The sequence below is a fragment of the Balaenoptera musculus genome, chromosome 13 (genome assembly GCF_009873245.2).
Source record: "Balaenoptera musculus isolate JJ_BM4_2016_0621 chromosome 13, mBalMus1.pri.v3, whole genome shotgun sequence".
NCBI classification, from domain to species: Eukaryota; Metazoa; Chordata; class Mammalia; order Artiodactyla; family Balaenopteridae; genus Balaenoptera; species Balaenoptera musculus.
This window is the reverse complement of record NC_045797.1, coordinates 14,796,777-14,811,272: the sequence shown is the minus strand read 5'-3', so window position 1 is coordinate 14,811,272 and position 14,496 is coordinate 14,796,777. Positions and strand designations below refer to the sequence as shown.

General features: G+C 55.2%; 2 protein-coding genes across 4 annotated transcripts; both read right to left on the bottom strand.

The window, feature by feature from the left end:
• Nucleotides 1-84: 84 nt before the first annotated feature.
• TMEM150A (transmembrane protein 150A) lies at nt 85-4,350 on the bottom strand. 2 transcript variants are annotated; one of them, XM_036872360.1, is made up of 8 exons: nt 4,221-4,350; nt 3,518-3,697; nt 3,029-3,076; nt 2,602-2,688; nt 1,889-1,956; nt 1,482-1,609; nt 1,088-1,265; nt 85-865 (listed from the first exon to the last, which is right to left on the bottom strand). In XM_036872360.1, the coding sequence occupies exons 2-8, from the start codon at nt 3,682-3,684 to the stop codon at nt 624-626; spliced, it is 918 nt and encodes a 305-aa protein (XP_036728255.1). In that variant the 5' UTR covers nt 3,685-3,697; nt 4,221-4,350; the 3' UTR covers nt 85-623. The 2 variants fall into 2 exon arrangements, with proteins under 2 accessions (XP_036728255.1, XP_036728256.1); XM_036872361.1 differs by lacking the exon at nt 3,029-3,076.
• A 521-nt stretch (nt 4,351-4,871) lies between these two features.
• On the bottom strand, nt 4,872-12,894 carry C13H2orf68 (chromosome 13 C2orf68 homolog). Of its 2 annotated transcripts, none has more exons than XM_036872362.1 (4): nt 12,672-12,894; nt 12,470-12,588; nt 11,437-11,588; nt 4,872-5,066 (listed from the first exon to the last, which is right to left on the bottom strand). In XM_036872362.1, the coding sequence occupies exons 1-4, from the start codon at nt 12,776-12,778 to the stop codon at nt 4,887-4,889; spliced, it is 558 nt and encodes a 185-aa protein (XP_036728257.1). In that variant the 5' UTR covers nt 12,779-12,894; the 3' UTR covers nt 4,872-4,886. The 2 variants fall into 2 exon arrangements, with proteins under 2 accessions (XP_036728257.1, XP_036728258.1); XM_036872363.1 differs by lacking the exon at nt 4,872-5,066 and adding an exon at nt 8,805-11,070.
• Between the last annotated feature and the right edge of the window lie 1,602 nt (nt 12,895-14,496).

Genomic DNA, 14,496 nt, shown 5'->3' with positions numbered 1-14,496 from the left:
TGGGGGCAGAGGCTTTCTCCCATCCTTTGCTTAGGGAAAGCCAGGATCAGGCCCTCTCCGACTCTCCATAACAGACTACAAACATGCAAATTAGAATTCTTTTAATAGATATATATATAAAAAAAAGTACTAAAATACCCACGTGGTTCTGCTGTGTTATTTGCCCTAAAGAAAGGGACAGAGTGAAGAATCCCAGTGCAGCTCAGTGGGCCCAGAAGTAGGCCTTCCCACAGACTAAGGAGTGCTCACCCCCGCCCCCAGACTGCTGTCCCTCTTGCTGTTCCCAGCCCCCAATTCCTGCAGCAGGAAACCCCAGTGGTCTGGCCTTGGCACCGGGGGAGTAGAAGGCACCTGAAGGGCTGGCTGGGTGAATGAGGATACGTGACCTTTAAAACATAAAAATAACACTGTGGTGTGGGGAGCAGGCTGTGCGCAGCTTGGGCAGCTGCCAGGGCCCGCTCCTGTATGGCACAGGTGGGTGTGGGATGGCCACTCCCCCAGGAGCGAGGAAGCCTCTGTCCCAACAGAATACTTTCTCAAAATCGTTTTTTGGTACAAAATAAACGCAAAGGAGATACGGGGTGGGGAGCTGCGGAGGCCGGGCCAGCCACCCTCCCCAGGCCTCAGATCATGGCGACGCTCTCAGGGGCACAGTTGAGGTGTGTGGAGGTGCTGCTGCTTCCAGACGACTTGCAGGCCCGGCCGGGGGCAGGCTGCAGTGCGGCCACCAGCGTCTCCGAGGAGACTGCCCCGAACTCATAGCTGAAGGTGCCGTAGAAGACGAGGATGTCGATGACAAACACCCACTCGCACAGGGCTGCCCCGTGCTGCAGCTGAGAGCTCTCGTGGATGAAGAAGACCCCGCCTGGGATGGGGCTAAGGAAACGTTCAGTAGGATGGGCGGGAGCCTCGCGACACCCTTTCTGCCTTCCCGGATATGCGGCTAGGCTGGGGCAGAGGACCAGGCCTCACCTCTCGGGGAGAGGGGGGCAGAAGACCACCCTGGGTGGGGGCGGATCCCCGTCTTGGGTGGGATAGGGCCTGGGGTACAGGAGGAGCTCCTGGCCGCCCTGTCCTGGAAGGATACTGAGGATCAGAGAGACAAAGGCGATGGCTGCCAGCACGATCCGCAGGTAGGCCACAGCCAGGTCCTGGGGGGCAGCGGCCCCGTGGTAGGAGAGGGCACAGTGCAGGCAGACAAAGAGCAGCCCGGCAGTGAAGGCCACGCCGGTTCCGACGTAGTGCAGAGACTTAGCGTGATCCACCTGGGCCCGGAGAGAGGGGCTGACCCGTGAAGCAGCCCCCCTCCACCCCCCTCCGTCCCTCCCTCCCGGGCTTTTCCCCTCCCGGGCCCTGTTCTTCCCACCCCCAACCTTGAGGGGCAGACCCCGCAGCCTGGGTCCACCCTCGGGAAACTGAGGGCCCCTGCCGAAAGCCTGGCCCCCTTCGGGGAAGTTCAAGAGGTGGGCAGGCGGGCGCACCTGGAAGTTGCCCACCACCACCAGGCCCGCAGCGTTGGTGCAGCCTGTGATGAGCGTTGTGGTGTTGACCCAGGAATGACGGCTCTGCTCCAGGAGCTGCCCGTAGCGCAGGAGGCAGATCAGGGCCACTGGGGGAGGAGAGCACAGGTGGCGCCGGCTCTGGCCCTGGCCCAGCCCAGCCCAGCGAGCCCACCAGCTTCCCCCAGATACTCTGAGGGCAGGAAGGGAACGGACAGGCGGGTGGTGTGCCCTACCAGCGTGGCTGTGTATGAGTCAGCCTTGGGCCTTCAAGGAACGGAAGGGAAGTAGGCGGCTCGAGGCCAGGGCTTCCTGGGCCTCTGTGGGGAGCGGGCGTGAGGGCAGGCGGGACTGAGCGGGGCGGTGGTCGGGCCGAGGGCACAACTCACCCATGAAAGCACCCACGTTGCCAATGAGGCTGAAGAGGCAGCTCTCTGGGGGGTATGTGCCGCACTTGCTGAGAGGAGGGGGCGAGGACAGAGTGAGGGGGGGCAGGAGCACCGGAAGGCCCCATTCTGGCCCGCCCGCTCTCCCTTGCCTTATCTGTGCCTGTTCCTTAGCAGGCAAGCCCGAATGATGAGAAGGGCCCGTGCCCCTCACAAACATTTGGCCCTAGGCTGGCCGCACCTCCCCCCAGGGCAGAGCTGGTGTGCGTGCTGGGGTAGGCGGTGCCCAGGATTGCTCAGCAGACCCCGAGGCTCTTGGACGCCCTGAGACTGTCAAGGCCTGCAGGGGGTCTGGCTTCCCTTAAGCCAGAACTTGGGCTGGGCAAACAGAGAGCTTGAACTTAAATCCAGGTGCCTCCACTTACTAGCTGAGAGACCTGGATGGATGACATAGCTCTGTCTCACTTTCCTTGCCTATAAAATGGTGAAAACAACAGCTGCCTTAGTGCTAGAAGAATTAAATGCCGCTACGCATGTAAAGCATTCAGCACAGGGTCCGGTACATAGTAATTGGTAAGTAATATTGTAATTAAGTGCTCTTAGTGGAATTATTATTCCTGAGACCCAAGGACAGGCCTTTGCTGGGGGGGGGGGGCTTAGTTGGGAGTCTAGCAGGGCCTTGGGTCTCTGTGACCTGCGCGGTTTCTAGGCCTTACCTGATGAGGGGGACATCGTCCAGGGTGCAGCAGGTCTTGGGGCCCCCTTGCTCAGTGGGGTCAGGAGAGCAGGATTCGTTGTAGGACCTGGCAGGCAGGACAGAGAGTAGCCTGGGGGAAAGGGGTTCCCCCAGGCCCTTGGCCTGTAGCCTCAGGCCTCTCGGAGACCACCCTCCCAGACCTCCCTTGGCAGGGGCAGAAGAGCCCACTTCCCAGGGCCCCCCTAGGACAGAAGCCAAAGGGGCGAATGACTGTGGGAAGCAGGTAGGTGGGCACGAAGCCATGCCTGGGGAGGGGCAGGCGCTGCCAATGTCAGAGAAGAGCAGTGAGGCCCAGTGTCTCCATCTGGCTCGAGGCAGCCCCGGCCCCAGAGGGAACAGAGATGAAGGGAGCTTTAGAGTGAGGCTGTCTGCAGAGTGCGCCATACCAGTTCTCCACGGGGCACACGTGGTGGTTCATCACGGCCATGGCATACCTGCGGGAGCACAACGGTCACCCCGCCCCATGGTGCACCCAGCTTTCTCCCACTGACTCTTTTCCTTTGATTCTGCCCCCATTCAGCCTCATTGTCCTTTCCCGGGACTCAAGTTGGGGTGGCCCTGCAGCTTGACACTACTCTAGAACCCACAGCCTAGTCCCAAGCTAGAGGACCTCTGGAAGTTGCCCTGGCTAGAAGTGTGTCTGTCAGGGCCACCCTGCTGGACAGCAGTGGTGCCAGCTTGTCCCAAGGGGCTGTGTGCCCAGGCACCAGGCCAGGCTTTGCAGACAGCCAGAGTGACCCTGGGTACCACCCTGGAGCCTGCAACAGGACAAGGGACTTTGTGTGTGCCATCAGGCTCCTGTTGGGTCCTGTCCCTCCTCAGCCTGGGTCCACTTTGTCCCCTAGTTGCCTACCCCCATCCCCCTCTTTACTCACACAGTCCATAGGCCAGTGATGGAGAATGCTGACAGGCTGACAGGAAGGAGGATCCAGGCGGTCATGAGGGAGGGGAGCCAGGGTGGTGGTGGTGTGGGGGGAGGACAAGAGGTAGGTGGGGAAGAGGGGGTGGACCCAGCTACCTTAAGGTACTTCGCCAAAACCATCAGCTGCCCGGGCCTGGTGGAGAGAGACAGGTCAAAGTCCAGGGTCTAGTGACTGGCCAAAGCCGGTGCGGGGGAGAGGAAGGTGGTCAACACCAGAGGCAGGGCTCCCGCTGCGGCTCTGAGCGCCCACACTTCGGGCTGAGCCCCCGCCGCAACGTGGACACCCTCCGGCATCCACCGGGGGCCTCCGCGTTCCACCCAGATGTTCAGAAACGCCGCGGGGCCCTAACATCCAGAAAGGGAGCCACTCTCCCTGGCCTGAGGGTCCCGGGCTGGGAGAGGGGCTGGAGTCAGGACAGTCCAGGGGGCCACGCCAAGGAAAGCCTGGGAGGGGATCCGGGGCTGGGTGGAGAGGCGGCCGGGGGCAGGCAGCCACCTGACCACCAGCGCCGCGGGGAAGGGGCGGGTTCACGCGGGAAGCTCAGCCCGGCCCGCTCCCGCCCGCGTGGGCGCCCGGAGCCCAAGGTCCGCGAGGCCCCGGGATCCGGGGACCCGCGCCCCCGCAGGTCCGGGGGACGAAGGGGCCCAGTACGCACCTCCCCGGAGCGCCCCGCCGCCGCCGCCGCCGCGTCTGCTCGGCCCCCGCGTGGCGCCGTCCCCGGCTGCGGCCCTCGGAGCTGCCCTGAATGGTTTAAAGGGCCGAGCAGCCCCTCCCCCGGCGCCCCGGGCCGAGCCGCGCCGCCCGCCGGGACGTGGAGTCCGCGCCGCCCCAGCCCTGGCGCTCGCGCCCAGCCGGGAACTACAACTCCCGAGCCCCCGCGCCCGCGTCACGCTGGAAGGGTGGGCGGTGCCCTGACTTCTGGGGACCTGGACGCCGAGGGCGGTGGCGTGGGACTCCAGCGGAGGCTCTGACACCGAAGCCAAAAGGATAGCCCCGTCTACCCTGCTCTTGCGCGGTAGGCTTCGGGAGGCGGGCAGCTCCGAGTGTGCACCGCCTTCCTGCTGCACGTGGATTGTCACCGCGCACGTGGCTGGAGGAAGCCTCCCTCAGCCGCCGCGCACATTTTGCAGCCTGGACTGGCCGACAGTGACTTCGGGCAGCCTCCCTCCATGTGGCACCCCGTGCCTGCCGCTGTCCAAGGCGAGGCGGGTCTGCAGAGAAGCAAGCACAAAGCCTTGGCTGTTCCTTAGGAAACGCTAGAGCCCTGGATTTGGCTTTTGCTTCCCTCAGCTCAGCACACTCTGGAGGAGGTCTACTTTCATCAGATACATTTTATTTTCAAGGGTACAAGTACACGGTGTACTGTCCAGAAGTCAGTGTCCAAAATGTGTTTCCTGACTGCTGAGCACTCACTTGAAACAATATCCATTCTAAGTAGACACACTTGGCCAGGTGTTGGGAGGCAAAGGAGAGGAGAGGAAGGCAGGAGACCCAGAGCAATCTGGGAAAAAGCAAACAGGATACTGTGAGGATACATTACCCAACAGCTTCACCAAAATTTATGTTGAATGAAAAAAATGCACAACCTAAAAGTTGAGAATTGTTTTATTCGGTAGACTTTCTGAGGACTCAAGCCCTGGAGGCAGCCTCTCTCGGATACCTCTGAGGGACTGCTCCAAAGCAGCAGGGGAGAAGCCAGGATGGGAGTTTTTGCAAAACCCAGGCATTTGTAATATCAAAAGCTTACTGTTAATTAAAGACCAGTAAACAGACACCTCAAGTTAATGAATTAGTGCTTTTCTATGTATGGGAAGATACAAGAGTCTGGGCTCTTTGAAATCATTCCCTTGATATGCACCTTAACTATCTAGGGCCAATATCCTGCTTTTCTCCATCCACCCTGAATCCCCTCAGGGTGCACAGTTGGGGGTGGCTGCAGGCTTGATGGTCACATCCTTTTTTTCCTGATATGGCAGGAGACATTCTTCGCCCACACTTAACAGGCCAAGGGTGCCCTCCTAGACATTCTTTTCATGATTAAAAGGGCAGGAAATCTTCCTTTCACACACCGGAAGTGTACCTGGCACTCTAAACGGCAGCCCAGCATCTGTTGGAGCCCTTGTGAGACAACACTGGGGCCGACAGACCTTTACCTGAAGGGAGCATGGGCCCAGGCTGCTGGGAACCAGGGAGCTTAAGTTCGGCAGCACTGGTGAAGCAAACGTAATAGGCAGAAACAGGGCCCTGTACCATGGGGGAAATGGAGAAGATAAACTAACTGGACAACAGCTTGAGAAAGGAGAAACCTTTTTGGACCTAGTGTAAGGTAAAAATGGAAACAGGAAACCTGTTGGAGGGCCCTCTTTCAAACTGCATCAGCACAAGTAGTTAAATCAGGGTCAAGAAGTATGGCAGTGCACATCAATCACTCTACAAGAATACCTGGCTGAAGGACGGGGGTGGGGGGGGGTGGTAAAATCCAGTCCGTCTGCTGGCCATGCTGTGCCCCAGGACAAGGGAGTGCCTCTTTCAAATTTACCAAGAAGCACCATCTTCCTGACCAGGGGTGTTCTCCTTGGAGCAGGCACCTTTTTCTCATCTGCCCAATGGTGCTGTGAACCCTCAGCATTTCCTACTGCTTTGGAAGCTTTGCAATTTTTTTTTTTTAATATTTTCTTTTTTTGATGTGGCCCATTTTTGAAGTCTTTATTGAATTTGTTACAATATTGCTTCTGTTTTTTATGCTTTGGTTTTTTGGCGGGGAAGCATGTGGGATCTTAGATCCCTGACCAAGAATGGAACCTGCACCCCCTGCATTGGAAGGCAAAGTCTTAACCACTGGACCACCAGAGAAGGCCCCTGGAAGCTTTGCAATTCTTTTTTTTTTTTTTTTTAATTTTAGTTCACTTTAATTGTATTTTTAATTTTATTTATTTATTTATTTATTTATGGCTGTGTTGGGTCTTCGTTTCTGTGCGAGGGCTTTCTCTAATTGCGGCAAGCGGGGGCCACTCTTCATCGCGGTGCGCGGGCCTCTCACTATCGCGGCCTCTCTTGTTGCGGAGCACAGGCTCCAGACGTGCAGGCTCAGTAATTGTGGCTCATGGGCCTAGTTGCTCCGTGGCATGTGGGAATCTTCCCAGACCAGGGCTCGAACCCGTGTCCCCTGCATTGGCAGGCAGATTCTCAACCACTGCGCCACCAGGGAAGCCCCAGCTTTGCAATTCTTAATCAACATTTACTATCCCCTGTTGAGCTGGGTTTCAGTTCCTCTCCAACCACAATCATGGTGAAGGCCTGAGAGGGCTACTCAGGTTCTAAACTGGCCGTTCTATCCTAAAGTGGGGGTAAGGCAAGCACTCCAGAGCCTTGACAAGGAGGCAGATTTTGGTTTAATATGACAATCGGAGTCATCCCTAAAATAGAGAAGTAGCCCAAGACAGAAGAGCTCTTCATGGGTAGTCGGTAGGGAGGAGTTGCATATCAGGTAAAAAGTAGGACCAGATGTCTTTAAAAGGCCCTTCCAGCTCTAATGCCACGTGAGTCTACTTGTTATGCTCCAACCAGGACAGTTCTTAAAATAGGCAGAACAAGAGATGAGATTTCAAGTGCTGATTCTGTGCTGCTGAATGACTTCAGGGCAGCATGTAATCTTCACTTCCTTATGTACACAAGTGATTTCACAACTCTTGGCAAAAACAGTGCTATAAAAATAGTAAGTTTATTGGTTGAAAAAAATACTGTATTTGACGAGTACCTTCCTTCCAGGATTTTCAAATAATTTCCACGTCACTTTATTCATCCATACGCATAAACATGGGAAATGAGAAAAGAGAAGAATGTATAGCTTTTTACACACTTAACACGACAGAGCCAGTGCAACCAGTCTCATTCTGGTGGCTCTGGGAGGGCCGAGGGGCCATTCACTCTCTTCCCTTCTGGCATCACTCCACCTCCTGGGGAAATCTGGGGTGGGTTCCTGTGGCTTCTTGGTCATTTGATTCCTCAGGGACAGGAGTTCAAGGAGGGAGCTTAAAATGTTTCAGATAACTGTCACCATTCCATGGTGCTTCTTCCCAAAGAAGGCTCAGAGGTAGGAAAGTAATCTGTCCTTAGTTTTCTTTCTATATGCCTCATTTAAATTTGGGACCAGCTGGGGGACCCCTACCCTACCATCCACAGATCCTGCCAGATGCACAGCAAACTGGATACCCACCACCCCAAAGGGTTTCTTCCAGTTTCGTGGGCTGATCTCTAGACGGCAGTGCCCCTCAGAGTGGAACAATGGAGACGGAATGTCCCTTTCAGAGGCTCATCCACAGGGAGAAGCATTTTTTTTGGCCACGTCGTGAGGCATGTGGGATCTTAGTTCCCCGACCAGGAATCAAACCCGCGTCCCCTGCATTGGAAGCACAGAGTCTTAACCACTGAACTGCCAGGGAAGTCCCAGGACAAGCATTTCTTATTGCCCACGTTGGTCCTACTGGCTGGCCGGGCTCCGACTCTCACTCAGTACAAAAAGCTTTGCATTCTCCTTTTCCCTTCTTGCGTTACCTTCTTCAAAGACTTCCATACTTGCCAGCTGGCTGGAACTCAAGCTTTAGTGTTTACTCTCGCACAGCCCAAAGCCCCTGCAGGCCCCAGCTTCCTTCTATTAGTAATCACCCACGGTGGCCCAGGAAACACAAAGCCTTAAAATCCAAGGCTTAGCCTTAGTAAGTGAAGATCACTTCATTTTAGATTAATGTGAGATATGCTTGTCAGGCTACAAGACTTTCTTTTATTAGGCGGCTGAGAATATATCTAGTTAAATGAGTGCTGATTCTGAAGCAGTCTGCCGGAAAGCCCCAGCTAGTCTAATGCTGTTGCCACTGCACCAAACGGCACGAGACAGTCCTCTTTGGGACATCTCTAGAGCCTCTGGGAAATGCTCTGGAACATGCTCCTTGATGGCAAAGCACTGATATTTGAAAACAGCTGGAAGACGTCGAGAGGCAAGTCCGGTAACCATACTGGATAGTACTACCTTGGACTGGGATGAGGTGTGGCAGAAGCAATGAGCGGAGCTGTAAGGCTGTCAGTGGGCTGAGGGCCATCACCAGAGAAGCATCTCAGGCACACCTGGAGTGATGGCACCATCACCACCAACAGGCCTGCTCTGAAGGACAATGCCTCATTTAAGTACCAGGCTTAGCGCTTTACATAGTCTCGTGGCACAAATTAGCTACAAATTAGAACGTTTTCTTGGGTGGAAAATATTTTATATGCACTTGATAAAAGCAAAGGGCCTCAAGAAAAAGCTTACAAGCAAGATATTCCCATCATTCTCTTACCTGAGAGTGTTAGGATTACACGATAAACACACAGAAGGACAGGATAGGTACACAATTCTCACAGGAACGGAGGCTAAAATTTCAGGCGCCATGCCCCCAACCTCCTCTTCTGGACTTCTCAATTCTACAATAAATCCAGGAAATGGGCCATCTAGCCATGAGAAGACGAACCTCAAAATATTTCCAAACTAGGAAGCCTAAAAGTTCCAGTGAAATCCTATGTCCAAGTCGGAAGATCAGCTGAAGAGCTGGAAGACGAAAATGACTGGTGCTCTGAGCTGCAGGAAGGCTGGGGATGGAGTATGGCATAGTCTCCCTGACCCAGGAGGCTCTGGAGGGTAGTTAACGTTAAAAGTCAAAAGGCACTTCCAGCCTGGCTGAACGAGGACAGACTTTCTCCTTTGAAAGCAGAACTGAGCCCAGGACTGGCAAGTTTAAGGCATTTAACCTTGGGCCAGCTCTGGGGGTCAGGAGCATGCTGGTCCCTGGCTGCCTCCACAGGCCCTGCTGATATATCCACCTCACTCACCTTCCCAGCGAGCTGTGACTGGCTGCACTTTAACGATGGAGTCCAAGTAGCTGCCTTGCCCCATTTCAGAGGGGGTAGATTTTCAGGGGTGTAGGGCATGAACCAAAAGTGCTCTCAGGTGTCCTTTAAGAGAAAAGCTGCTGAGAGGGACCAGCCAGACTGATCTTGAGACCCTGATGAGGAAAAACCTCTGGGGCAGGGGGCTTTGGTTTGAAGAAGTCTCAGTGCTCACGGGCTCACTTAAACCCCATACTTCAAGTCACTGAGGTTAGGCCCATTTGCTGGAAAACTGAAGTGGCTTGGAACTGCAGTGCATGGGATTGCTTGTGGATTTCTCAGACTGTAGCCCAAACCTGCATTAGGAAAAATGTCCACTTAGGTGAAAGCAGTGATATTCCTGGGATCTTTATTCTCAGGATCTGTTGGGAGTTTTATATACTCTATACTCTTGGGAGGTAGGAAAGGAGAAAGCACAGAGCAGGGGAAGGGCAGATGAAAGAGGCTTGTTTCGCTCCCTCTAGGGCTCTCTTCAGGCTTTTTTTTTTCTTTTTCCCAACTAGGGCTTGAAACAGGTAATTATTGCTAGTGTTGAATTTCCCTTTGTATGTACATTCAAGGCTGTTAAATCACAATTGGAAACACGGTTTCAGGCTGGTTTTGATAATTCCCTTTTAGCCTGAGCAGAGGATGGTCTGTTCACAGCTAGGGATGAGGTTGGAAGCTGGAATTCTGTAGTCCGAACCCTGGCAGGTTTTGCTGCAAGAAATCCTCACAGTTTAGTTCTGGCGTCATCTTTCTAGATCTCCTTACCTAGACTGTGTGAAGTGGTGGAGCATGGGAGGAACCTGCAAAAACCATGGAAGGGGAGGAAGACATGCTCACAAGTAGGCGTCAAAGATCATCTCCCTTGACTAGCATCAGAATTACTGGGAGAGCTGGTCAGAAAGGTAGACCCCAGAACCCCATCTCCAAAGTCCTGAGCATCCGTAGGTGCGCAGTCACACTGGGAGGTGGGGGGCGGGGTGGAACTGATGGATTGAGAGACAAAAAAGATGAAGGAAAGAAAAGAACAAAGAAACAGAGCTGAAAAGATGATCTAGGAAAGCACGGATGGAAGTGAACAGAAACACAGAAGAAAGGAACCATAAAATAACAAACGGGGCTTATGGAGCTGGGCGGAGCAGTGTGGTCAGATGCCCTGGGGCACGTGACCTTGGTGAGAAAGCAGCACGTTGGCAGAAGGTCTCATAAGCCTCATCTCTCCCCGGAATCTTTGCTTCCAGAACACCAAGCTAACCAAACAAAATTCTCAAAAACGTCCAGAACATTAGGCTGGTCAAATGGGCCAATATATGAGAAAGAATGGCTACAAGGGAGGTGGCCAGGCGTAATCCCTGTGACACCCTTTTCCTGTGGATGTGGCAGCTCTGGGGCGGGGGGGCCGGTCCTCAAGATCAGCTCAGACTGGTCCTGGCACCCCCAAACTAGGGGCGGCTCCCTGGACAGCGACTCCAGTCTGGTCAGTGTCGGTTCTGGCGCTTTGCAATCTCCTCCTGGATGCGCAACTTGAGGGCCTCTCGCATGGGTGGCTCCAGAGGTGTGTGTGCCGACACCTCCTCGCTCACCCTTCCTGGATCATCATCCTACGTGGAGGAAGAGTCAGGAAGCTCAGGGCCTGGCCTCTTCTGAAGAGGCGACCTGCCCTGTCCCTAGACAACTCTCTCACAGAACTCTGCTTGACTCACAGCTTCTTGCCAGTGCCTGTCATTTCCCAGGTGTCCCCTGTAATAGTGACTCTCAACTGGGGGCCATGAGCCCTCCCTGTTGCCCGCTGAGAATCACTGTGTGACGGCAGTGACTTGTGCTCAAAAGCATCGCCCAGCAGTCTGTGCTCTCATGTGGAACAAACACTTCCCACTGGCCCTGAGGAAAACAGTGGCTCCAGGTCCGGCAGTGATTTCCATCACGGCCCAGGACCTTCAGGCTGCAGCTGTTTCCATCAGGCGTACCTGATACACGATAACTGAAGTGACGTCTCCGCTGTCCGCCTCATATTCTAAGCAGAAGAGCTGATGACCAGGGGGCTCTGGCTCAGAGCTGCCACTAGTGCTGCTTTCACCAGACTCCTCACAGTCTGGGTTGCTTGGGTGGGTAGAGCCATCTGGAAGGATGAACCAGAGTGAGAGGGAACAAAGGAAGGCTGCTGGAACCCCTGCCCAGAGATGATACAGGAAAACATACTGTAAAGCCCCAATCTTCTCATGGACCTAGAATGTACGTACGTGTGTGTGTGTGTGTGTGAAATCAGCCACCTATCAGGAATTTTATTCACCTTTGTATCCCTGCCCCAGGACCAGCACAGTCCTACCACGCAGTGGGTATACAATGCACATCTGTCTACACGGTTGGAAGGTAGTGGAGAGGTGGATAGGGCCCTGCCTGGGCTCAAATCCAGGCTCTGCCATTTATTTCTCTGAGATCTCCAACAAGTTACGAAACCTCTCTCTGCCCGTTTCCCTGACTGTGAAACAGAAATGATAATAGTTCCCATCTTACCGGATCCTCGAAAAGCTAAGTGAATGGCTGCACATAACCTCTAAAAACACTCTTAAGGGGAGCTCAGCAAATTTAGCATCATACGTTAACTACCGTAATCTCTAGATCACAAGTAAGCTGGGGAAAAAAAACCCATTAACTGGGTTTGGGCTTCATTCCACAATTATGTCCTGGTCGCCTAGAGCTGTGCCTAACTTTTTTCCTGTTAGCTGGTGGGAGTGCGAAAATATAGTACGCTGGGGGCAAAGCGGCGGACAACTTGCCGACTCTCAGGGACGTCCGGTAATAGTGATGCTTAACTGCGGGCCTTGAGCCCTCCCTGTGCTGCGGGCAGAATCACTGAGCGGCGATTGGGGAGCGTCGAGATAGACGTTGGAGATGAAATGAGCCTTGAGAGGTAAGACAATTTTTTCCTAGACAGGAAAGAAGAGCGCGCGGAGGCAGAGGGCCCGGGGGCAGAAGACCGCGCGGGGCGGGCGGCCTCACCTCGATGTCGCGGCAGGTACACCTGCAGGTCGGGCTTTCGGGGCCGAGTGGGCGCGGGCGTGTGCCGCCTCCTCGCCTTCTCCTTGGCCGCCTGCTTCACCTTCTTGTCGTAGTCGTCCCTGCGGGGAGCCGAGCGGGAGTCAGGGACGGCCGGGCCAGGCCAGGCTGGGGCTGGCAGCCGTGGCGCGGGGCGGGGCGGTACCGGGCGAGCTGGTTCCGTCGGATGTGGTGCACGAAGCCGTGGCTCATGTCCAGCCGCCCGCCAGGCTTGCAGCAGAGCCCGGGCCCGGGACCCGGCGCCGCTTCCATCTGGAGCCCCTGTGCGCGGAGCCGCGGCCACCGCCGCCGCCGCCGCCGCCACCGCCGCCACCGCCTCCTCAACTGCCCCAACTGCCACCCTCCTGCCCCGAGAGCTCCGCGCCCCTCCTCACTCGACTTTCGACCTCGCGCCCTGACGCCGGTCGGGAAATGGCCAGCCGGGCCGAATGTCCCAGCGCGCGGAGTTCCCGGAGCGGGAGGGGCGGGGCGGGGCGGGGCGGGGCAGGGGGGCAATGGGGCATGCGCAACTTCCATTCCCGGGCGGGGCTTTTCTTTCGTTGTGACATTATCAGTAGGAAACCAGGATTTAGGCTTAGTGCTGCTACATCAGAAAATCCAGAAAAACACAAAGCACCCATCACAGCACTCAGCGTTCGGTGTGGCGCCTTCCCGTCCTTTTTCCTGTGCTTGGATGCTGTGAAATTCCATCACCAGCTGCGTGACCTTGGCTGACTGTTGAACCCTGCTGTGTCTCAGTTTACTCATTTGCAAATGGGGGCACTGAGATCACCTACCTCCAAAGAGATCGTGAGGAGGCGAGTGCCAGGGCAGGGCACACAGCGGCGCCCCGGCCGCCCAGCCCAGCCCAGCCCGCGGCCCGCCCGGGGTTCCGCGCCGCCGCCGGCGGGGACGCTCCTTCCAGCCCGCCCAGCACCCGAGCTCTGCGGACTTTCCCGCCGCCCAGCTCGTCTCGGCGCCCACCGGACCGATGTCTTAACTCTCGGCGTGGGAGGACCCAGGGCTTTTCAGGCGTCTGAGCCTGTGCCATTTTTGAATCCTCTTTAAAAAGAGACAAAACTAGGAATCCGTGATTAGAACAGGGACAGACTGGTACATCCACACAGTGGGATGCCGCTGAGCAATCAAAAGGAACGAGCACTCAACAACTTGGATGAATCTCAAAACAAATACGCCGAGTGAAAGAGGCCGGGGATAAAAAGAGGACTCTCTGGGTGCTTCCATTTATATAAGACTCTAGAAAGTGACACTGATCTCTAGCGACAGAAAGCAGATCAATGGTCGGGAGAGGGGAACACTTTTGGTGGATGGTGGTTAGGTTCATTATCTTGATCGTGGTGGTGGTTTCAGAGTGTATACATACCTCCATCAGTATTCAGCAAATTGCACACTTTAAACGTGCATTTTATTGTATGTCAATCACACCTCAGTAGAACTGTACAAAGTATTGAATAGTTCAGGGTTGTGGAAGGGGTCGTGAAAGTCACAGACCCTGAAGCTTGAGCTTTATTAGCGTCACTAGTCTCCTTCTGCTCGTCGTTCGCATTTTTCTGTGATACCAAGAACAATCCTCTAAATGTGAATTAGAGCCGTCGGATTGCTCCACGAAGGCGATGACTTGGGGATGTCGCCTAGTTCTGTGCAGGGCCGTCGGTCTCCGAGGCGCGGAAACTGGAGACGACCTGCCAATTCTGGTTTCGGGACACACAGTATCTTGAAGACACCTGGGGCCCAATGCCAGCTTTTCTTATCCAGAAATTCCGCAGCCAGTGAAAGGTTCCTGTCTCTTTAAGCTGGTCATAATGGGTAAAGTGGCAGTAGGCCCGCCTATCGGTCTCAGGTGCGCGCGCACCCGCAAAGACCCGCCCCCCCCCCCGAGGCATAGTACTTCCCAGAAGTTCTCTGCGGCGTGATTTGTCCCCATCGGCGACTCGTAGAAAACCTTGGGCTCGATAACAGCGCCGCTTCTG

What these genes read in the sequence shown, in the direction of transcription:
- TMEM150A (XM_036872360.1), bottom strand. Translation starts at nt 3,684, where the DNA reads ATGGTTTTGGCGAAGTACCTTAAGGTAGCTGGGTCCACCCCCTCTTCC. An exon ending in ATCACTGGCCTATGGACTGT is followed by an intron (nt 3,077 to 3,517) that starts GTGAGTAAAGAG and finishes GTGCTCCCGCAG; the next exon opens with GTATGCCATGGCCGTGATGA. An exon ending in GACGATGTCCCCCTCATCAG is followed by an intron (nt 1,957 to 2,601) that starts GTAAGGCCTAGA and finishes CCCTCCTCTCAG; the next exon opens with CAAGTGCGGCACATACCCCC.
- C13H2orf68 (XM_036872362.1), bottom strand. Translation starts at nt 12,778, where the DNA reads ATGGAAGCGGCGCCGGGTCCCGGGCCCGGGCTCTGCTGCAAGCCTGGC. An exon ending in CGACGGAACCAGCTCGCCCG is followed by an intron (nt 12,589 to 12,671) that starts GTACCGCCCCGC and finishes GGCTCCCCGCAG; the next exon opens with GGACGACTACGACAAGAAGG. An exon ending in GTACCTGCCGCGACATCGAG is followed by an intron (nt 11,589 to 12,469) that starts GTGAGGCCGCCC and finishes TCATCCTTCCAG; the next exon opens with ATGGCTCTACCCACCCAAGC.